The sequence below is a fragment of the Ceratotherium simum genome, chromosome 3 (genome assembly GCF_057802395.1).
Source record: "Ceratotherium simum simum isolate JZ-2026a chromosome 3, ASM5780239v1, whole genome shotgun sequence".
In the NCBI taxonomy this organism is placed as follows: Eukaryota; Metazoa; Chordata; class Mammalia; order Perissodactyla; family Rhinocerotidae; genus Ceratotherium; species Ceratotherium simum.
The window spans coordinates 69268817-69293722 of NC_141902.1; the positions used below are offsets into that span (position 1 = coordinate 69268817).

A 24906-nucleotide genomic window follows, 5' to 3' on the forward strand; every position below is an offset into this window, starting at 1 on the left:
ATGATAATCTAACCATGGAGCTTTCCAAGTCTGACAGTCTCTGATTTTCTGTTCTTTAAGTTACTCCCTCCAGCATTATTATTATAATATGATAATGCCTTCAGTGGTGGTGACATTATTTTTTTACCTCAACTTTCACTGCTTAAATATTTTCTCACTGTTATCAATATTTCTGTTTCCATCTCCTTTTCGTTGTTTTTTGTTGTTTCCTGGTTCTTACTTGTATTCCAGATAGATGACTTGACTTAGATAACTTCATGATCATAAATAAAGACCTACAGAATCATAGAATCTGAGAATTAAAAGAGGCCTTAGAAATTAACCAGTCCAGCCTCCTACCAAGAAAGATACAGTGATGTTGGGATAAATCACTAAACATGGAATCAGTCCTGAATTTGTGAAGCTGCTCCATCATTTACTGACTTCTCCATCTTGTGCAAGTTGCTTAACCTTTCTGAGCCTCTGTTTTCCCATTTGCATAATAGAGATAATAATAGATATATTAGAGGGTCGCTGTAAACATTTAATGAGATAAATGCATATTAAAAGTACCATATTAAAAGCTCACCATCTTACTCCCAGTAGACTCTCAGTAAATGTTAGTTAAAGCTGAATGCTCTCATTTTGTAGTTGAGGAACTGGAGACACACAGGTCATGTTGGTAATAATGCCTAAGCTAGAATGAGACCTAGGCCTCCTAGCTCCTAGCACAGTATTCTCAGTGTACCAAAGCTGCTTTGTAAATGCCTCTAGAACCTACTCATTCTTTCATTGCACAAATACTTAGGAGCACCAACTAGATAGTAGACACTGGAATTACAGAGACAAATAGTAGCTTACAGTTTAGTAGGAAAGACAAATAAGAGACATATTTAAAATGCCTTGTGATTAGTGCTGTGATAAACGCAAAGCATGCACAGGGTGTTTGGGGATTTGAGTGAGGCACATAACTTATGTTGGCAAGTGGGGAAAACAGGAAACGTATCCCATAGACTGCAACAACTGAAAGAGGAATAACAGGTGAAGAAGAAGTAGGATGTTGCAAAGAGAAGGGGGTAACACGCAAAATTCCTTTATTCCTTTTATTCACAAATTTATCCAGGGTGACTACGTACATTAGTCATTAAAAAAAAAAAAAAGTGCTGGTTTTTTTTTTTTCCCCCCAAAGCCCCAGTACATAGTTGTATGTCACAGCTGCACATCCTTCTAGTTGCTGTATGTGGGACGTGGCCTCAGCATGGCCGGAGAAGCAGTGCTTCAGTGCGCGCCCAGGATCCGAACCCGGGCCGCCAGCAGCAGAGCGCGCGCACTTAACCGCTAAGCCACGGGGCCGGCCCGCTGGTTTTGTTTTTAACTTGGGTCTCCTGAATAAGTCACAATCATTGGTTTGGCAAAGTTTTTTTAATTGAAAATTAATGTCTAGACAAATTCAGCAAATATTTTTTGAATACCTACTACACAGCCAATGTTTTAGGCGCCAGGAACAGAGCAGTGGACAAAACGAAGTCTTGTCCTCATGGAGCTTATATTCTGGTTGAGGGAGAGAAGGAGGTGTATATTTTAGGAGATGACCATTGCTATGGAAGAAAGATAAAGCTGAGTAAACAGGAAAGGGAAAGTGAGTTTGGGGGAGAGGAATGTTACTTTTAAAAAGGTAGTCCAGAAAAGTTTATGGATGGCATTTGAATAGAGACCTAGAGGAAGTGGGAGAATGAGTCGTGAGGATGCCTGGGAGAAGAGTATTCCAGGCAGAGGAAAGAGCAGAGCAAGAACAAGAGACAGACAGAGTGTAGTATATGAATTTAGAGAGGTACTTGGGGCAGTAGACAGGTCAGGAAGGCCATTTTGAGGTTTGGGGCTTTTACTTTGCAGGAGATGAGAAGCCAGGGAGTATTTTGAGCAGAAGAATGATATGATTCAAAATTTATAACAAAGAAATTTCCAAGCATCATGACCACTAAGGCATGCACTATAAAGTTTGCTAAAAATCTACTATTTAGGATTTTGGCTGCATAAAATATATAAACAGAGACTGGAAGGCATAAATATATTAGAAAGGGTAATGATGATTGGGATAAAATGTAATGTCCTCCTTTATATTGTCATAATATTGTTTGTAGAATTTAAAAAAGATAATGTTGAAAAACTATTAGCCATTCCTATGTAATTTCTTTTTATACTTTCAAGCCAAGTAAATCATTAGGGTAAAATCTTTTATGAGTTCTGTTTTTATGCATAATACAACATGAGCATAGATGTTTTATAAAATATCAATGACGAACAGACTTGTATGTCTAACAACAGTTTGGCTAAAGGAAATAAGATGGTACCAGCAATGTAGAAACCTGTGTCTGCTGCTGATGCCCTTCCACATTTTTTGCTTTCTTTCTTTCCCTGTACTCTGACACTGTCTTAACAGGAGCTTTCTAAACAGTCTTCTGTTGGTTCTCAGTGAATTTAATTCATATTCTGACCGTTGTGAATACACTGTACAACTTAAAATACGTAAACCCAACTTCACAATACTCAAATTAGTTGGATAGAATTACTACTGGTTACCAAGTTAATTTTCTCTCTCATGGAATCACTTTACAGAAGGATGGATTTGTACTACTAAGGAAGGCATCTTTCTATATTGCAAAAAAGAATGTAGAAAGTTTTTGAAACCACTTCAGTGGAGTAGATAGTGGGGGAAAAAAGTATGAGCTTGTTTTTAAAAAGTGATAATGACTTTTAATTTAATTTTGCTAAACCACTTTGCCTCAGGGCTTGATCCTATAAATATTGGGTTTCCCTTTGGAGTAGGTTTAGAGAAGCAACACAGTACTTATTCCAGCCCTGATGGTTTCTTTATCCTCAGGAAAGTCTCTTTCTCCTCTGGACCGTGGTTTCTTCAAATATAAAATGAAAAATTTTGATTCTAAGGTTCTTTCTAGATCTAAAACTATATGAAATATCTGAAAATTTTAAGAAGGTCAAATATCATTTGAGAGGAAGGGGACATTTTGTAATAAGAATATGTACATGAAGTCAACTTGTAATTTGCTGCTACTATAAGAGTAAGATATGACCACACCAGTGTAGTCTAAAGAAATATACCAAAGGAAGTACCTTTCATCTGTTGAAGAGAAATTGTTGTTTTAGATTTCTGCCTCTGGAGTGACAGATTCAGAAGAGCCAAAAGCTACTTAGCTCTGTTTTTTCCCAGGCCAGGCCTGGTACATACCAGCAGGTGGTAGTTACAAGCACTGCTGTGTGCTGGAAAGGTAACCTCCCCCTGCCCTCCACAGACCACCCACCCCAGGATGGAATGTGGTTCAGACTCAGGTAAACCAGGTGTGCAGTAGACCAAGGCAGTGGGCAGGGGAGATGGGACGATGTTGCTTGCACACCTTTCCTAAAGGACAGGCCCCTCAACTTGCAATGTGCCCTTGGCCCAGCAGCTGTGCTGGCAGGAAGTTCAAACTTAAGTGTTGGTCTATAAGCATATATCAGTACTCTAGCTGTGCATTTCATCTACTAAATGTCCCAAAAGAGCAAGCTACTAACGAGTTATTTTACCTCTGGCAAGTAATGATGATATCTAACTAGACAAAAGACAACAGTGCAGAGTACTGCTCTGAATGGAATATCCTTTACAGTATGGATACCGTCTCCTTCAAGTTTCCTTTTATAAAATCTCATTTTTGAAGACTAGAAAGAACCTTTTGTCTCACTGAAGATAAACTCCTCCTTACCTTAATTCAGGCAATTTTAAAATTCTTTCCTAGATGAAACATTGATTTCCTATGAAAACATTGGTGTAAAATGATTTAAAACCAGCAAAAGAAAAATCTGTATAGAAACATGAGGAGAATTTCTGTGACTGTTTGAATAAAATGATGTCCTGATGAGACAGACAAAAAGACTTAAAAAGGTTACAAGAAAAAAAAATGCTATTCTCAGCAGTGACAGGATTGATACTAAATGAGGAAATCAGAGAGAAAAAAACAAATTCTATGGAAAAATATGAGGAGGTGATTGACTTGAATGTGAGGCTAACTTAGACTGTTAGACAATAGGAAATCATGGTGAGAAAGGAAGACTCTTCAGTACAGTGAGGGCCTTTAGACCCAGGTCTGAGGTCCCAGGATTCACCACAGCAAGTCTAACGAGGGAGACTTGGCTCCTGCAGGCCATGAGGGTTCTTCGTATAATTGCCAGATGTTAGAGTTTTTCAATTTGTGTTTACTTTATGAGAAACTGCTAAAATGGTGATTCTAAAGTTAAGCAGAAAGCCCCAATGAAATAGAAAATCAAAAGTTGTCAGCTAAATGGACAGAGAATATAAGAATAGTATGAAAGTATGTCTGATTTACTTTATTTACCTTGAGCTTATTTCTTGGGGCCGATGAAGAAGTGACATTTTGTCCTCAAATCACATTTATAGTTTCTGAATAATAAGATTAGTATATTTCACCCAGAATTACCCCAACAACCCTTAAATATAATATTTTCTTGCCCTTTGGTCAAGAATAAAACTCTTATGGAATCTTTTTGTTTAATGGAAGAGACATCACAAAGGCAATGTTTGGCCTGTGAACAATTTTCACCTCCCTCCACCAGATACAAAGTTTCTCCAGAATCCTTGGTAAAAAAGATGCCCAATGGGAGGAGATCAGTGCCGGGTAAGAGAAAGCACATGGACTTTAGAGTCTAATAATCTCAGGTTGAATTCCCAGCTCTTCCATTAACTAGCTGTGAAACTTGGGCATGTTGCTTGAGATCTCTGAACTTTGATTTACTAATCTGTAAAAGATTAAATGTGATGCTATAAGGAAAATGCTTAAGCACCTAGCATAGAGGAAAAACCTAATAAATGTTAGTTTTTATCTTTCCTTCTCCACCCCTCCCCCCAAATAAGTATGGCTCATTATTTAGCCTTTTCTTGATATATAAGGTTGTTTTTTTGACCATAAGCAGTTACACTGATCTGTAGTAAATAATAATTTCAGAAGAAATAAAGATGAGTGAGTCCAATAAAGATCATGTGAGTCTCATGTTGCAATGCCTTTTGCACTCTTATACCTGTCTTTTCTTGTGCTTTCAGAATTAGTGTCACATTTTGCTACTGCCTGCCTCTAAAATGGTTAGCACTTTCCTCTTTTATATTATTCTTTCTGTTCTTCTATAAACCAAGAAAAGACAGCTTGTTACAGTTATTTGTAAAATCAGAGTCTGTAGGGTCTGAATGACCCTTAGGGTGAGGAGAGCATCACTCTGATCAAGGGATCAGAGTATTGTTATATATACGCATGTAATAGATATGTGTATTGTTTTATTTGAAATACTTGATAAAAATAAGTACAAGATTTTTGAAAAGAAAGGAATATGAAAATTTATGATGAATGAAGAACTCTGACATTACCCAGCAATGTATTTCTCATAGTCTTTCTTTAGTGTGTGTGAGTAAAGAAAGTTGTGTCTTTAGGGGATTTATTGAGTTAATTTTAAAATGTGGCCAGTTGAATACATAAGTTACATTCTTTCTGCCTAGAGGCCCCACTAATATTATAATAAAAGACAAAGAGAATGGGAAGGGAAGGAGAGCAAATATTTTTTAATCTGGAAAGCAGATGATTGAAAGACAGTTGCCTGAAAGCTAAAACCTAAATTAGCAGGAAGAAGAATGCCAGAAGAAAATTTATGCCACAGAACCCCAAAAGGTTCAAGGATTAGAGTTACCAGGTATCTCAGAAAATGAGGGTAAAGATAGGGCTGGAAAGAGAGGGATTGGTTGAGAGTCTAAATGAGAGGCAGTTTAGATGCCCTAGATCCCATCTGCTACATGTACAGCCAAGTGACTGCCCCCGCAACCCTGCAGAAGATAGGAGGTTGAACCAAAGTTACTTAGGACATGGAGACACCAGGTACAGCCATACAAAATCATGTGATTGATTAAGTAAAATGATTAAATAAAATCTATTCCTTAAACAGTGAGACACTCAGCCCCCTTCTCCTATGAACCTCTGAGAAAATGGGCAGGCCATGTTACATACTCCGGGCTTGGAGAATATAGGATTCCATTCTTGTGAATTCTTGTGAAACTAACTGGCCCAGGAGAACAGACCTATAAATACTGACAGTTGGGATTCCCCAGTAGAAAAGCTGAGTCTTCTCTGCTTAGTCATCTATATTGAAACCTCTCACACAGAGTTTGTATCCAGCTTGTGATTGGATCAAGATTGTGATACATTGTTTGATCCATCTGTGCATCAGTCTTAAGTATCAACAGAAAGCCCCAGATTGCCACATATTTGAGGAAAGCCTGAAAATACAAAGAACTTAAAACAGAGATCATATAGGAAACAAAAGAAAATCTTTAGAAAGTATAATTTCACAGAGATGAGAAAATATTGTATCTATAAAACAAAACCAAGATACTATAAAAACAAAACATACAGGGAGCCAAAAAGAGCTCCTGAAAATTAAAAATATAATTGATGACATTAAAAACTCAGGAGAAGGACTGGACGATGAAGTTAAGGAAATTGCCTAAGTAGGACAAAATCCCAAGAGATGAAAAGCAAAAGAAAAAAATATAAGAAAATTAGAGGCTCAGTTCAGGACCAAATCTAACAGAGAAGGAATGAGAGGAAATTAGCAAATAAATAATGCAAGAAATTTCCCCAGAAGTGAAACACATGGCTTCCAGATTGAAAAGACCATTAGTTTTTGCACAAAAAAATGAAGTAAGACCTGTACCAAGACACAGGAAATCAGGGATGAGAAGTTCCTAAAAGTTTCCAGAGGTGACAAAACAGGTCATGCACAAAAACATTAGGAATTAGATTAGACTTTTCAACAACGGTGCTTGAAGTAGAAAACAATGGAGCAGTCTTTCAAAACTCTGAAGGAAAATTAGTTCCAACCAAGAATTCTATATCCAGCCAAACTATAAGTCAAGTATAAGGATGAAATAAAGATATTCTCTGACACACAAGGTCTCAAAATTTTTCTTCCCATTCACCCTTTCCTAGGAAGTTGTTGGAATATATCCTACAACAAAATGAGAGAATTACATGGGAAGAAAAGACATGGAATCCAAGAAATAAGGGCATCAAATCCAGGGAAAGAATGGAAGAAATTCTTAGGATGAAGATGAGCAGTCTCAAAATTAGAGCTGTGTTATAGGCCTAGAGAGCAGCCAGTTCAGATTAAAGCAGGAGGATGGTGGGTTTCAGGAGGAATGTCTCTAGCAGAGAAAAAGAATCAACAGTTCTTGATGTGTTTGAACTTGAGAGGAAATTCCAGATAGAATAACCATAAATAACCAGAAAGATTGACAGTGAATTAATGATACATAAATAGGAAGTTCAACTTAGGAAAAAAGTTATCTGAGTGAAACAAAAAATTTATACAAGAGGGGCCAGCCCCGTGCCTTAGCAGTTAAATGCGCGTGCTCCACTATTGGCGGCCTGGGTTAGGATCCCGGGCGCACACCGACGCACCGCTTGTCCGGCCATGCTGAGGCCACGTCCCACATACAGCAACTAGAAGGGTGTGCAACTATGACATACAACTATCTACTGGGGCTTTGGGGAAAACAAAGGAGGAGGATTGGCAATAGATATTAGCTCAGAGCTGGTCTTCCTCAGCAAAAAGAGGAGGATTAGCATGGATGTTAACTCAGGGCTGATCTTCCTCACCAAAAAACAAAAAAAATTATACAAGAAAGTAAATATCATTATTTACTAAATAGCTTAGCTGTGAATAATATTTGTATAGTCATAATGGAAGAAACAATGTTATACAGTCAATACTGCTGTGGACCAGATGTTCTGATTCTCACCCTCTTTCCCAATAGGATGACATTTCTGGGCTCCCTTGTGATTGAGTTGGACTATGATTAGTTCTGACCAATAAGTTGTGAGCAAAAGTGTGTGTCACTTCCAGGTAACGCATTTCATCTTGACACAAGACCTTCCAGAGATCTTTTTTCCTCTCTGCCACTGTGACCTGCAGTGCTCTGTACTGTCCAATACATTAGGCACTATTTAAATTAAAATTAAAAATTTAGTCCCTGAGTTGCGCTAACCACATTCAAGTGTTTCATAGGCACGTGTGACTAGTGCAGATGTAGAAGAACATAAACTGAAACATTTCAATTGTCTTAGAAAGTTCTGTTGGACAGTGTTGCTCTAAATGGTGGTTGCTTTATCACCTGGACTCCAGAGTAAGGACAACAACGATGCAGAGCGGAGCCTCAGCCAGCCTGAGATGGACATGTCATTTGAATGAAAAAGTAAGCTTTATTGTTTGAAGCCACTGAAATTTTTGAGGAATGATTCACTATAGCATAACCTAGCTCATCTTGACTTATATAGAATTCCTGAGTTCAAACTCCACTCCTGATACCACCTTCTGCATTGGAATAGGCTAGGTGATGCTAGTTACAATCTGAAGAAGCTTGTGTGGACGTTCTGTAACTACTATAGAGTTTCAAAGGGACCTTTCATCAATTAATTGGAGCACACACTGCAGAAAGATTCTGCTATAATTACTTTGGCTTAGTAACGGCTGAGTGGTCAGAGATAACTTGTGGTCAACAGTCTTAAACAAGGCTATTCTCAGAAAAATGACTTTCATGGAATGTCTAAATTAACAACAACAAAAAATAATGGAGAGAATGTTTGCTTATGTTTATAAAGATCCTCCTTTTGAACCCAAGTGATCATTTATTTCTCTATCTTTTGATAGAATTGGTGCAAGTAAAGAGTGAGAATGAGGCAAAGATTGGTTGTTACTAAGTAAGTGCATTTGTGAAGTGTAATAGTTTACCAAGTGTTTTACCATTCATCTTATTTGAACTTCAGAGTAGTCCTAGCAGGTAGGCAGATAAAGAAACCAAGGCTTGGAAATGTGAAATTATTATTTAAAGTCATGTGATCTTCTAGAGGAGGAATTGGAACTTGAATACAATGCCATCTGATTCCAAGTCTAGACCTCCTTCCTTCCCACCCTTGGCTTATTGTCTCTGCCCCTTTCTTGGTAGTGAGGCTTTCAGAAGGAGCCACTTCTTTCCCTGGAAAGAGTGAGCCCTTATGTAGCTGGTATCACAGGCCAAGGCACAAAGCTCCCAGCCTGGTAATTACATATCTAGCCATTGTACTTCTAGTCATCCTTCTCTGTGAGAGCTGATGTTCATACACCATAGCATCCACTCCTGGTAGTAATAGAAATCATGATAAGAGTAGCAATTGTGGTAGCAGGTAACACTTCTATGGGGCTTACCTATGTACCAGACATTGTTCCAAGAATTTATATATGTTGATTCATTAGATTATCCTCATTTCACAATTAAGGAAACTGAGACACAGAAAGGTTAAGGAACTTCTCTAAGATCATATAGCTACAGAGTCAGAACCCAAACCCAGGTTCTGTCTCCTAGTCCCAACTTTTAACAATGACATTACTTCTGTAAACTGTATGCAGAGAGCTGAATATGACCCTATGTATTAGGAAAAAACTATTTTGCTATTTTGTAATGAGAAATGCAAATTTCATCCCAATAGAGGAATTTAGATTAGATATATATATATATATATGTGTGTGTGTGTATATATATACATATATATATACTTTTTTTTCTTTTTTTTTGCTGATGAAGATTCGCCTTGAGCTAACATCTGTACCAATCTTCCTCTATTTTGTATGTGAGTCACCACCACAGCATGGCTGACAAGTGGTATAGGTCCAAGCCCGAGATCCAAACCCATGAACCCAGGCCACCGAAGAGGAGCGCACCGAGCTCAACCACTATGCCATGGGGCCGGACCTAGATGAGATATTTTAAAAATTCACTTTAACAAGAAACAATGCTCTGAGTCTACCAGTTGGTTCATTTTCTGAATATGTACAAGTTTTTTTTTTTTTTAAGTATTTTTATTTATTTATTTATTTATTTTTGGTGAGAAACATCAGCCCTGAGCTAACATCCATGCCAATCCTCCTCTTTTTGCTGAGGAAGACCGGCCCTGAGCTAACATCTATTACCAATCCTCCTCCTTTTTTTCCCCCTTTTTCTCCCCAAAGCCCCAGTAGATAGCTGTATGTCATAGTTGCACATCCTTCTAGTTGCTGTATGTGGGACGCCGCCGCAGCATGGCTGGACAAGTGCACGCCCGGGATCTGAACCCGGGCCGCCAGTAGCGGAGCACACGCACTTAACCGCTAAGCCATGGGGCCGGCCCCTGTACAAGTTTTTAATATAATTTATTCAATTGAGTAAGTAATATTATTGAGCACTTACTATAAGCCTTGGCATGAGCTAAACATTTTATGTGTATTAGCTCCTTTAATCCTCACAAGAATCCTTGATATAGGTATTGTCGTTATCCCTGTTTTATAAATGAAAAAATTGAAGCTTGGAAGTAGTAACCTTCCCAAGGTCACCCAGCTAGCAAGAGCAAAGCTGAGATTTGAACTCAGCAATCTGACTTCAGAAACAATGTTCGAATATTCAGATAGCCACCTCTAGAATTTCAAAATGAATTATGATTCCAGAAATTTTCCAAATCGTCTCTGTCCATTTTTGGTGGTTTTATTGAAACACAATTACTGTATTTTTTTCCATCTAGGTTTATGTTCCAGATGAAAATAATGCTATTTTGGGAAGAAATACAAATAAGCAAGTTTTTGAAGGCTTGACAACTGGACTTCTCAAAGTCAGTGCTGTGGTTTTTGGCTGTCTGATTGCCAATCGACCAGATGGAAACAGCCGGCCGGCTACACCAAAAATATCAACACAGGAAATGAAAAACAAACCCTCACAAGGTGATGCTTTTAACAGTCGAGTTCAGGACCTCATCAGGTAAAATTACTAGATATCTTAGAACTTTCTTCTTTGTTAAAAAAAATTATATTAAAATAATTTAGATCTCAGGGCCCATGTGATGGCAGTGGTTCTCACAACACTATCCACAAATTCCTGGTAGAGAATACACCACATTTTGTAGATAGAAGGAAAATCCTAGTAATGAAAAGCAATATAGGTAGACCTCATCTGTCATTCTTGATACTTAGATATTTGATATTAATATATGTAGTGTCCAAGCTTTTATAACTTTCTTGCTGTCAACTCTTTCCAACTCAAAGAGTTTATAAATTTGGTCCAGACTTAATAATAATAGCTACCATTTATGGAGCACCCATTATGTGTAAGGTGTTATAGTAGAGGCTTTGCAGCCCTATAAGTGTAAGATTTCTAATTCAGACTTTGTAGGTGAGGAAATTGCTCAGAGAGGTTAAGTGCTTTGCCCAAGGTTATGTAATAAATATAAGTTTAAAAGCAGATAGGAGAGTTGAGACTAGAACTCAGGTCCAGCTGGACTCCAACACCTGTATGCTTTCCACTACACACATGTGGCAATTTCTGACACCTGTTCAAGGTCAACTCTACTTCCTTCTAAGGTCACCTTTTCTCCAGGGAAATTTACTCCTACTTTGACATCTGATCTCTTTTTCTCTTGTGAATCTTGAATCACCTAGGACATTTAATTTCCCAACAGGATTCCATCTGGTGTTAATCAATTACCTGTCCCACGTATCAGCAACTCCTCTGTGATCTGCGCTGATCTCTGGCTTCCAAAATCCATGCAATTTGTCGCTCTCTGAAGCTTGGAGGTTGATGGGAAAAAGAGAATGCGCTCTTCTGCATTTTTCTCTCACAGTTCATAAATTTCCTCTGGTTTCTTGTAGTGCTTTCTTGTGAACAGTTGTTTCATTCAGTATCTTTCTTAGCCTTGATTACTTTGTTCACTTATCCTTTCCATCTGCCTGCCCTCTTTCCCCAAGCATATTTATTGCTGGAGAGTACTAGGCCCTGTGGGTCCACAACCATTTATCATACAGCACTTGACTTTTACCCTCCCTGGCCTTTCTCTCGGTTGCTTGATCCCATTCAATTTCCCCACGTCCTTTTGGTCATCGTAGAACCTAGCCCTCTCTGCTGATGAATGCCATTCTGTCCCAGCATTCTCCCTTGGGCCCATGTGATGCAGCAACCCTGCATTCTTGTCGTTCAGACAACTTAGCCACATGCCTTGACTGTGATGAGGTGGAAGGCCCAGCCAAATGCTTCAGTGCAATTCCAGTGGGCCTTCCAGGAGAAAGTACATACATTTTCACATACATTATTATAGTTACCAGATCCTTCGTAAAGGAGAAAGGTATTGGAAAAAAAAAATAACAGTGGTAATCTGCCAAACCAAATAACTCATGTAACTTAAAAAGGATGATTGACAACTACAGTACTTTAGAACAAAACCATGTCACTCTTTTTCTGACTTGAACCACATTTGGTGAAAGTTGTTTTCTTACAGGTAATGTATGCATTGTTAGTTGGCTTGATGATGCCTATATGTAGAGCCACAAACCATATCTCAAATCTACCTAATGAAGCAAACCGAACATGTTTAATTATTTCCATGCTTCCTTTCTCACCATCTCAGATATGAACTAACAAGAAATCTTACTCTACTCCCTGCCACAGCCCGGGCATTTTTTGTCAGTTTATATCTCTAGTGGTGTAAAGTTAAGTGGAAAGAGTTCCAACACAGTCTTTGGTGCTATTCTCTGGCCTGTACCCATGAGGTAGAGCTGGAGCAGGGCATACCACCCTGACATGTGTCCCTTCCTTCTCCTCATCTGGCATAGAAGAGGCAAGAGGGTGTCTAACAGAGATGAGGAAATAACAGTATTTATTCTCAATATTTTACATGGTTCAGTCAAGTTTCTAGATCTAAGGAGTTCTTGGAAATATTTATCAGTTCAAGGTATGGTCACCTGTACTCACTTTGTGCTAGACACTGCACAAGGTCCTGGGGAAAAAAACAAATAAAAAGACCTTTGATAGAATATCCAAATAAGGGCCCGCCCCGTGGCTTAGCAGTTAAGTGCGCGCGCTCCGCTGCTGGCAGCCCGGGTTCGGATCCCGGGCATGCACCGACACACCGCTTCTCCGGCCATGCTGAGGCCGCGTCCCACATACAGCAACTAGAAGGATGTGCAGCTATGACATACAACTATCTACTGGGGCTTTGGGGAAAAATAAATAAATAAATAAATTTATGGGGAAAAAAAAAGAATATCCAAATAATATCGTTTGGCTGTCAAACATCAGAATTTTTTTCTATAAAATGAAAATATTGACAGTTATAGTGTTTAGCATAGTTTTAGGAAAGAATATTGTTTGTAGGATAGAAGCAAATTGCAATTTGAAAAAATGCTGATTTGAAATTCGTTCAGGAAATGGACCAACCCTGAAACTCCACAGTTTTATTTTTTTCCAGCTTTGTTGAGATATAGTTGACATACAACATGTGTAAGTTTAAGGTGTGCAATGTGATGATTTGATACATATATATATTGCAAAATGATTACCACAGTAAGGTTAGTTAACACCTGTATCATCTCACGTAATTGCCTTTTGTGTGTGTGTGTGTGTGGTGAAAAATTTAAGAGCTACTCTCTTAGCAACTTTCAAGTATGTAATACAGTATTGTTAACTATAGTCACCATGCTGTACATTACATCCCCAGAACTTATTCATCTTATAAATGAAAGTTTGTACCCTTTCACCGATATCTCCCCTCTCCCTCTACCCCCCAGGCCCTGGTAACCACTGTTCTGCTCTCTTATTTGTATGAGTTCAGCTTTTTTAGATTCCACATATAAGTGAGATAATATTGTATTTGTTTTTTCCTTTCTGACTTATTTCACTTATTTCACAGCCATAATGCCTTCAGGGTCCATCTATGTTGTCACAAATGGCAGGATTTTCTTCTTTTTTATGGCTGAATAATATTCCATTGTGTGTGTGGGTGTGTGTATCTATCTATGTGTATATAGACACACCACATTTTCTTTATCCATTCACCGGTCAGTGGATACTTAGATTGTTTCCATGTCTTAGCTATTCTAAATAATGCTGCAGTGAACATGGGAGAGCAGATATCTCTTCAAGATAGTGGTTTGTTTCCTTTGGATATGTACCCAGAAGTGGAATTGATGGATCATATGGTAGTACTATTTTTAATTTTTTGAGGAACCTCGATACTGTTTTCAACAGTGGCTATACAAATGTATGTTCCCACCAACAATGTGTAAGTGTTCACTTTTCTCCTTACAAAAATATTATCTCTTGACTTTTTGATAATAGCAATTCTAAAAGGTGTGAAGGTGGTATCTCATTGTGGTTTTGATTTGCATTTCCCTGGTGATTAGTGATGTTGAGCATCTTTTCTTGTACCTGTTGGCCATTTATGTCTTCTTTGGAAAAATGTCTGTTCAAGTCATTTGTGTATTTTTTAATTGGATTATTTGGTTTTTTGCTACTGGTTGTAGGAGTGCCTTATATATTTTGGATATTAACTCCTTATCAGATATATCATTAGCAAATAATTTCTCCCATCCTATAGGATGCCTTTTCATTTTGTTGATTGTTTCTTTTGCTGGGCAGATGTTTTTAAGTTTGATATAGTCCCACTTGTTTGTTTTTGCTTCTGTTGCTTGTGCTTTTGGTGTCATATCCAAAATATATTGTGAAGACCAATATCAAAAAGCTTTTTCTCTATATTTTCTTTCAGGAGTTTTATGGTTTAAGTTCTTACATTTAAGTCTTTAATCCATTTTGAGTTCATTTTTGTGAGTAGTATAAGATAGGGTCCAATTTCATTCTTCTGCATGTAATTATCCAGTTTTCCCAGCACTATTTATCAAAGAGATTATCCTTTATCCTTTCCCCACTGAGTATTCTTGGCTCCCTTGTCAAATATTTGTGGACTGTATGTGCTTCGGTTTATTTCTGGGCTCTTGATTCTGTTCCGTTGGTCTATGTGTCTGTTTTTATGCCAGTACCATACTGTTTTGATTACTATAGCTTTGTAATATAGTTTAAAACCAGCAAGTGTGATGCCTCCAGCTTTGTTATTCTTTCACTAGATTGCTTTGGCTATTCCCAGTCTTTTGCTGTAGCACAATTCTTTTCATCATGTCCAGTTAGAAATTTCTATCTCTCAAAACAGAGAAATCAAACAGTACAACCAAGAGGCAAATAGATGAGTCCAAGTCACTGATAACCAGCCTTTTGGAATCAAAAGTGATCAAATATAAGGCAACTATTCAACGAGAAGTTATAAAATTATACTTTAGCCTAGCACTTTCCTGGCCAACAATCCCTAGCCACATATCTAGCTACCAGATGTACCACAGGCATCTCAGGCTCCACGAGTTCAAAATTGAACACATAATCTTTCCATTCAAAAGAGCTCCTTTTCCTCTGTCCTCTGTTCTTATCAGTGATACCAATATCCCATTCAGTTACTTAAGCCAGCCAGCAATCTGAGCATTGTCAAAGACTCCTCACAATCCTTTACCAAACCCATATTCAGCTAAGTCTCTATTACCTAATGATTCTGCCTTGTAAATATCTCTCAGATTTATAACCTTCACTCCATTGCTACTCTCTTACTTTTAAGTGTTCAGGTTCTCTTGCTATCTCTATAGCAGATAGCCTACCTTTCTGTCTCTCTCCCCGCTTCCCCTTTACAAAATAACTTCTTTTTCCTAATTATAAAAATAATATGTGCTCAGTGAGAAAAACAATTTGGAAAACACAGAAGAGTACAGTGGATATTTTTTAAAAGACACAAAAAATTATCTTTAATTCCACCACCCAAAGATAATAACTGGGCTTGTTTTGGTTTTAGTTTTGGGGTACATATATGTGGTTATTTGATTAAAAATATTGTAATACTTATATATATTGGTTTTTTTGTTTCTTTTTTGTGAGGGAGATCAGCCCTGAGCTAACATCCGTGCTAATCTTCCTCTTTTTGCTGAGGAAGACCAGCTCTGAGCTAACATCCATTGCCAATCCTCCCCTTTTTTTTTTCTTCCCTAAAGCCCCAGTAGATAGTTGTATGTCATAGTTCCACATCCTTCTAGTTGCTGTATGTGGGACGCGGCCTCAGCATGGCCGGAGAAGCAGTGCGTCGGTGCGTGCCCGGGATCCAAACCCGGGCCACCAGTAGCGGAGCGCACACACTTAACCGCTAAGCCACCGGGCCGGCCCATACCTATTGTTTTATTGTGTGTTTTTTTTATTTTCCAAATCAGTAAAAACTTGCAGATTAATTTTTACTGGCTTTCCAAGTATTTCATTACATAGCAATGATTTGCCTTAGGTAACCTATTATTATTCAGATAGATTTATTCTAGTTTTTTACTGTTACAGATAACACTGTGAAGAACATCTTCATACACTCATCTTTCCCTACAGCTGATTGTTTTCTTTTTCTTTTCTTTTTTTTTTGGTGAGGAAGATTAGCCCTGAGCTAACATCTGCCAATCCTCCTCTTTTTGCTGAGGAAGACTGGCCCTGGGCTAACATCCGTGCTCATCTTCCTCACTTTATATGGGATGCCGCTACAGCATGGCTTGACAAGCGGTGCATCGGTGTGCGCCTGGGATCCGAACCTGCGAACCCCGGGCCGCCGCTGCAGAGCATGCGCGCTTAATTGCTGCGCCACCGGGCCGGCCCCAGCTGATTGTTTTCTTATAGTAGATGTTGAAAAGTAGAATTTCTGGGTCAAAGAATATGCATTAAGGATTTTGATCTATATTGCCAAATTGACCTGCACAAAGATTACCTATGAGTATGTTCTTATACCTTCAGCCTAGACAATGTTAATCATCATTCTTTTGAGTTGTAGCCAAACTGAGAGGTGAAAATGAGATTTCATTTTTATATTAGAAGTGATGCTGAACATTTTTTAATGTTCAATGGCCATTTTTATTATTTTGTGTTATCTGTTCATGTACTTTGCCCATTTTTCTATTGGAGGTGCTGACTTTTTTTCATTGTAAAAGCTTTTCATATATTAAGAAAGAGGCAGCAAGAGGACAGCCATCTGGAAGACAAAGAGAGAGGTCTCAGAGAAATCCAACCCTGCCAGCACCTTGGTCTTGGACTTTTAGCCTCCAAAACTTTGCTGAGATGTGGATGGAATGTGCTAAAGCACTACCAACCATCCTATACTATGAAGTGGAAGCCACATGTTGCAGATGATGCTCCTGCTTGTCAGGAACAGTATTGATTCCCTTTGCTAATTTTCTCTTTATAAGATCTGAGTTTGTTACTGTGGAACTGATTGTGTCATCAAATAGATGGTGACAGAAGTCATTCCAGACTTCAGTCTTCCTCACAAGAACGCCAGCTAGCAACTATCCATAGGTAAGACACTATCACAAAAATTCCAGAATGTGGGGGTGGGTGAGGCTGAAGCACCCCCCTTGGACCTCAGAGAGGAGCACCTACACTCTGACCACATTACCACTCCAGCGCAGTGCTGCACTGAGAGGGCCTCTGTAAGCCTATTGTTTCTCCAGCAGGAAAAGAGAGCCCAAGGTGGCATCCAGCTCTCCCAGCATTGTGAGATGCTTCCCAGGATTCCCACTTGGGTGTTGCCTCCTGGGGATCACTGGAGACCAAATAGAAAGGGAGAAGGGGGTCAGGGCTGACAGCAGTCAGCACTCAGATCTTGGCAGACTGTGTTCCTGCTTGCAGTGGTGCCCAAGCAGAGATCCCAGGCAGCAGCTCTGCCCATCTGCAGAGCTGAGCTGGTAGCCCCATTTGGCCGGGGAGTCGGGTGGCAGTTAGGCCTGATATGGGTCCCCAGTCTCTAGCTCGTACTGGCTATAGAGCCCATTCTCCCGCCCCACTTGGACACAGAAGCAAATTCACATCCCTGACCAACTGCTCTGCATTACCTCCAGTCCTGACCATCCAGGAAGCCTAGCCAGAGAACGCAGGCTGCCACGAAGCCTGTTCTACAGCTCTCCTCAGGCGAAGAGCCAAGCCATCAGCCCTACCGAACTGCTGAGCATAGCCTCCGCCCCAACATAACCAGGAAGCCTGGTCAGTGGCCCTGGCAGCCTCGGAGTCCAGCCTACAGGCCTGCTTAGCCACAGAGCATAGCCTGTGGCCCCACCCCACAAAGGAGTCCAGACAAAGGCCTTCCAAACCACAGAGCACCATTTCTAGCCCCATTCAACTATAGAATACAGCTGGAGGCCCCTCACAACCAGAGAGCCTAGCTAGCAACCTTGCCCAACATCAAAGCACAGCCGGCAGCCTACCTGATCACAAAACCCAGCCTGCAGCCCCACCCAGCATCAAGGCACCGCATTTCAAAATATTGAAAGGAAAAACTGTCATCCACAAATGCTCTGCCTAGCCATGCTGTCCTTCAGAAATGAAGGAGAAATAAAGACTTTCCCAAACAAAAAGTGAGGGAGACAGAATTAAATTTTACAGTAATAGTTAGGGACTTTAATACCCCACTCCCAACGATAGATAGGTCTTCTAAACAGAGAATCAATAAAGAAATAGCAGATTTAAACAACACTACAGGCCAAAAGGACCTAACAGACATATATAGAACATTCCATCCAACAGCACCAGAATACACAGTCTTCTCAAATGCACATGGAACATTTTCTAGGATGGATCATATATTAGGCCACAAAACAAGTCTCAAAAAATTCAAGAACATAGAAATTATATGAAGTATCTTTTCTGACCACAATGGTATGAAACTAGAAAACAGTAACAAAAGGAAATCTGAAAAATTCACAAATACATGGATTAAACAACACAGTCCTGAACAATCAATGGATCGAAGAAGAAATCAAAAATTATATATTTTCAGACAATGAAAACAGAAACACAGCATAACAAATCTTATGGGATGCAGCAAAAACAGTTTTAAGATGGAAGTTTATAGCAATAAATGCATACATCAAGAAGCAGCAATGGTTGTCAAATAAACAACCTAACTTTACACCTCAAGGAACTAGAAAAAGAGCAAACTAAGCCCAAATTTAGTAGAAGGAAAAAAATAATAAAGATTAGAGCAGAAATAAATGAAATAGAGAATATCAAAACAATAGAAAAGATTAACAAAACTAAGAGTTGGTTCTTTGAAAAGGTAGACAAAATGGACAAACCTTTAGCTAGACTAACTAAGAAAAAAGAGAGCAGACCCAAATAAATAAAGCTATAAATAAAAAAAGGAGACATTATACCTGATACCACAGACATATAAAGGATAATAAGAGACTATTATGAACATCTACATGCCAACAAATTAGACAACCTAGAAGAAATGGATAAATTTCTAGAAACATACAACTACCAAGACCATATATCATGAAGGAGTAGAAAATCTGAATAGACCAATAACAAGTAAGGAGATTAAATCAGTAATCAAAAACCTCACGACAGAGAAAAGCTCAGAACCAGAGGGTTTCACTGGTGAATTCTACCAAACATTTAAGGAAGAATTAATGCCAGTCCTTCTCAAACTCTTCCAAAAAATTGGAGTAGAGGGAACACTGCCAAACTCTTTTTAGGATGCCAGCATTACTCTGATGCCAAAGCCAGAAAAGGACACTAAAAGAAAACTACAAGCCAATATCTCTGATGAATGTAAATGCAGATATTCTCAGCAAGAGACTAGCAAACCAAATTCAACAGCACATTAAAAGGATCATACACCATGATCAAGTGAGATTCGTTCCTGGCATGCAAGGATGGTTCAACATATGCTAAGTGACAGATGTGATACATCACATTAATAGCATTAAACACAAAAATCATATGATCACCTCAATAGATGCATAAAAAGCATTTGACAAAATTCAGCATCCATTCATGATAAAAACTCACAGCAAGTTGGGTATAGAAGGAACATACCTCAACGTAATATAGACCATATATGACAAGCCCACAGCTAACATCATACTCAATGGTGAAAGGCTGAAAGCTTTTCGTCTAGGATCAAGAACAAGACAAGGGCACCCACTCTTACCACTCCTGTTCAACATAGTACTGAAAATCCTAGCCAGAGCAGTTTGGCAAGAAAAAGAAAGTAAAAGGCATCAAAATCGGAAAGTAAGAAGTAAAATTGTCTCTCTTGGCAGATGACATATATAAAAAATCCTAAAGATTCCACCAAAAAACTGTTAGAAATAATAAATTCAGTAAAGTTGCCGGATACAAAATCAACATACAACAATCAGTTGCATTTCTATACACTAACAACAGACTATCTGAAAAAGAAATAAAGAAAACAGTCCCATTTACAGTTTCATCAAAAAGAATAAAATAGTTTGGAATAAATAGAACCAAACAGGTTAAAGATCTGTCTGAAAACTATAAGACAGACATTGAAGAAAACAATTGAGGAAGACGCACATAAATGGAAAGATATCCCATGTTCATGGATTGGAAGAATTAATATTCCTAAAATATATGTACTATCCAAAGCTATCTGTAGATTCAGTGCAATCCCTATCAAAATTACAATGGCATTTTTTACGGAAATAGAGAAAACAATCCTAAAATTCACATAGAACCACAAAAGACTCCAAATGGCCAAAGCAATCCTGACAAAGAAGTATAAGCTGGAGGTATCACACTTGCCGATTTTGAACTATATTACAGAGCTATAGTAATCAAAACAGTATAGTACTGGCATAAAAACAGACACACAGACCAATGGAACAAAATCGAGAGCCCAGAAATAAACCCACGGATATACAGTCCACAAATATTTGACAAGTGAGCCAAGAATACTCAATGGGGAACGGATAGTCTCTTCATTAAATGGTGCTGGGAAAACTGTGTGGTTACATACAGAAGAATGAAACTGGACCCCTATGTTAACACCACACACAGAAATGAACTCAAAATGGATTAAAGAGTTCAATGTAAGACCTGAAACCATAAAACTCCTAGAAGAAAACAGAGAAACAGCTTCTTGATATTGGTCTTGACAATATTTTTTTGGATATGACACAAAAAGCATAAGCAACAGAAGCAAAAATAAACAAGTGGGACTACATCAAACTTAAAAACATCTGCCCAGGGCCGGCCCCATGGCTTAGCGGTTAAGTGCACGCGCTCCGCTGCTGGCGGCCCAGGTTCGGATCCCAGGCACGCACCGATGCACTGCTTCTCTGGCCATGCTGAGGCCGCGTCCCACGTACAGCAACTAGAAGGATGTGCATCTATGACATTCTACTGGGGCTTTGGGGGAAAAAAATAAATTAAAAAAAAAAAAATCTGCCCAGCAAAAGAAACAATCAACAAAATGAAAAGGCATCCTATAAAATGGGAGAAATTATTTGCAAATGATATATCTGATAAGGGGTTAATACCCAAAATACATAAGGCTCTCCTACAACCAGTAGCAAAAAAACAAATAATCCAATTAAAAAATGTGCAAAGGACCTGTAGACATTTTTCCAAAAAAGACACACAAATGGCCAACAGGTACAAGAAAAGATGTTCAACATCACTAATCATCAGGGAAATGCAAATTAAAACCACAATGAGATATCACCTCATACCTGTTAGAATGGTTGTCATCAAAAAGACAAGCAATAACGGTGTTGGCAAGAATGTGGAGAAAAGTGAACCTTTGTCCACTGTTGGTAGGAATATACATTCGTATAGCCGCTGTGGAAAACAGTATGGAAGTTCCTCAAAAAATTAAAAATAATGCTATCATATGATCCATCAATTCCACTTCTGGGTGTATATGCAAAGGAAATGAAATCACTGTCTCAAAGAAATAGATGTACTCCCATTTTTATTTCAGCCTTATTCACAGTAGTTAAGATATAGAAATAACCTGTGTCCAACATCAGATGAATGGATAAATAAAATGTGAGATAGATAGATAGACAGACAGACACACACACGCACATGCACAATGGAATAGTATTCAGCCATAAAAAAGGAAATCCTTCCATTTGTGACAACATGGATGGACCTTATGCTAAGTGAAATAAGTTGGACATAGACAAATATGATATATTTGTCATGTTTAGTCAATACATAGACCATATGATCTCACTTATGTGCGAAATCTAAGAAAAATAAACTCAGAAATGGGAGTAGGTTGGTGGTTGTGAGGGGCTGAAGAGTGGGGAAATGGGTGAAGTTGATCAAAGGGTTCAAATTCCATTTATGAGACGAATAAGTTCTGGAGATGTACTGTACAACATGGTGACTATAGTTAACAATACTTTATTGTATCTTTGAAAGTTGAGCATAGAGCTTTAAAGTTCTCAACAGACACACACACAAAAATTGTAACTATGTTAGGTTATAGAGGTGTTAACTAAACCTTATTGTGGTAATCATTTTGCAATATATACATGTATCAAATCATCACATTGTACACCTTAAACTTACACGTTATATATCAACTACATCTCAATAAACCTGGAGGAAAAATAAGATTATGCTTTCTGTTTGTCATTATTGCCTTTTTAAATATTTAAATTTTCTATTTTATTATGAAGTATATCAACATACACCTAACAAAATATATATTTATGTATATATAAATATATTTATGTATATAAATTTTATGTTTATATGTATATTTATATATTATATATCCATAAACAACATACCTATTTTCTATATTTTGTCTATTTAAAATTTACATAAATGCTATCATACTATTTTGTCAATTTCTGTTTTCACCTAACGTTGTTGAGACTTATTTATGTTGATGCATATAGGTTGGATCAATTCATTTTAACTGCTCTACAGATTCTATGAAATGAATCAATTCCCAGTTTGTTTATTCATTTTCCACCTGAGGGCAATAGTTTCTACTTTTTCACTATTTCAAGCAATGATGTAGTGAACATTCTTGTAGAAATCTTTTGTACTTGTATGGGAGTTTCTCAAGTTTATGTGCCTATATTAGGAATTTATGAATGCTATGATAAATGCATGTTCAGCTTTACCAGGTAATGCCAAATTGTTCTCCAAAGTAATTATACAAATTTTACTTCCCATCAGCAAAGGATAGGAGTTCCATTTCCCTATATCCTTATCAGTGTTTTACGTTAACAGACTTATTAATTTTTGTCAATCTGATGTATGTGAAATGGCATTTTGTGTTGTCTTCATTTATATTGTGTTTATCACTACTGAGGTTATTGTTTATCAGTCTTCGTATCAATCAGAATGCAGTTGTAGGAAACAGAAGCCACTGTAACTATTTGAAGCAGCAAGGACTTAATACACAGAATTAGGTGCTTACAAAATTATTGCAAAGACTGAAAGAGCAGGTTCTAGACTAGATCTCCAGGAATGACTCCCGGAAGAACGCTACGTAACTGAATAGCTGTAATATCTCTCACAATCAAGAGCTACTATATCTATCAAAATCAGGAATTGTGCTGAACCATGGGAATTGTTCAGTCCAGTAGCTCACTGCCTTAGCCTGGCCCAGGGATCAGAAACTCCCACTATCACAGATATTGCTTCCAGGACCATACTTCATTGGCTAGATCGCCACCCATCAAAAATACATGCTCCAAATCCTGTCTGTCAACCTCCAAAATACTGGTGAATGCACTTAAAGATTTGAAGACCTCCAAAAAACTATCCCTGACCCATTGAGCCAAAATTAGACCCTCCTGCTAAATTGTAGTAATACTTTGAACATACCTCTTACAGAGATTATTATGTGTCAGTCTCTACCTCATGAGGTCCTTGAGGTTAGCATCAGTGTCATAGTTAGAAATAATTGAATGGATGAATGCATGGTTACAAATAGTTAGCCCCAAACTTCTTGCGTTATTTATGGGATAAATGGTGACATTCAGTTAAGCAATATTCAGAGGAGGAGATGTCAGGAGAAGAGATAATGAGTTTTTGTTTGAACTTATCCACGGAGGGATGTCTTAGGACCCCCAAGAGAAAATATCCAGAAACTAGAACTTTAGGAAAGAAGTAGCCTTGGGGATAATTAGGAGTTATTAACATAGCGAGGATAATTGAAACCGTGGGATTTCATGAGTTTACTAAACCTAGTTCAAAGGTAGAACCCTATGGAACAATATTTCTGTTGAGGTGAGAATGAGTGGCTGGACGAGAATAGACAAAGAAGAGGCAATAACTCTTTATGTATCACTTTATATATCCCTGTATATCCCTTTCAGTTTATAAATTCCAATCGCAAAAAGCTACAGAGGGACTCATTTTAAATCTCGAAAGGTAAAGCAATGAGGAGGCCTGTTTACTGGAGCATTCACAGCAGCATGTTTCCCAGGATGCACATTCCAAGAAGACCACGAGGTTTTCTACATTAAAGCTTTTCATTCTGGATATGGTAACAGTCTCAACATTATAATTTCAACCTAACAGTTGCAATGTAAAAGATATGTTGCCACTGATACCAATATCCATTAGAAGATTCTACATTCTTCCCTCAAAGCTATGAAGTTGGCAAAATGACTTTCTCTGCCTTGACCTTTTGGAGCTATTTAGTTTCAGCATCTTCTTAGGCAGTCATCTAAAGATTGCCAGTGCAGTGATTCAAGACCCCAGCAGTTTAGAAAAACGTTAGTCTGACTCATTGGTAGGCACCATAGATGGTCCCCAATAACCAAAAGAGACCATACTCAGAAAGGACCATCTGCTCAACAGAGGTCATTTTGGTTTGGTTTGGTTTTTCTATACTTTTTATCTCTTTACTCATTTTGGAATCTTTCCTCCTTTCTGGCTATTTCAAGGCCAGTACAGGAAACCCATTTAAGCCATTTTCATCTTGAGACTGGGTGGTTTTGAAGCTTTGTGTGGTCACGATTAGTCTCAGGAATGGTCTCAGAAAAAATTTTCCATCCTTGTTTAAAAAACTCAGACCTCAGTAAGGACCAAAAAAGCACCACAGAGAAGGAGTGTATTTAGTGGAAAGGACACTCTTATCAGGAGTCAGAAGATCTTAGGATATTCCCTCTCTCCTGCTTGGGCTAGTGCTTCACCCTCCCTGA

At 38.3% G+C, this 24906-nt stretch overlaps 1 protein-coding gene across 7 annotated transcripts in view; it reads left to right on the forward strand.

Moving 5' to 3' along the window:
* SCAPER (S-phase cyclin A associated protein in the ER) overlaps positions 1 to 24906 on the forward strand; it is a 439244-nt gene that overhangs the window by 353010 nt on the left and 61328 nt on the right. For all 7 annotated transcript variants that reach the window (XM_014780959.2, XM_087428755.1, XM_087428754.1 and 4 more), the window contains one exon: positions 10620 to 10852. In XM_014780959.2, coding sequence (XP_014636445.1) covers positions 10620 to 10852 — 233 coding nt within the window. The remainder of the gene's footprint in view (positions 1 to 10619; positions 10853 to 24906) is intronic.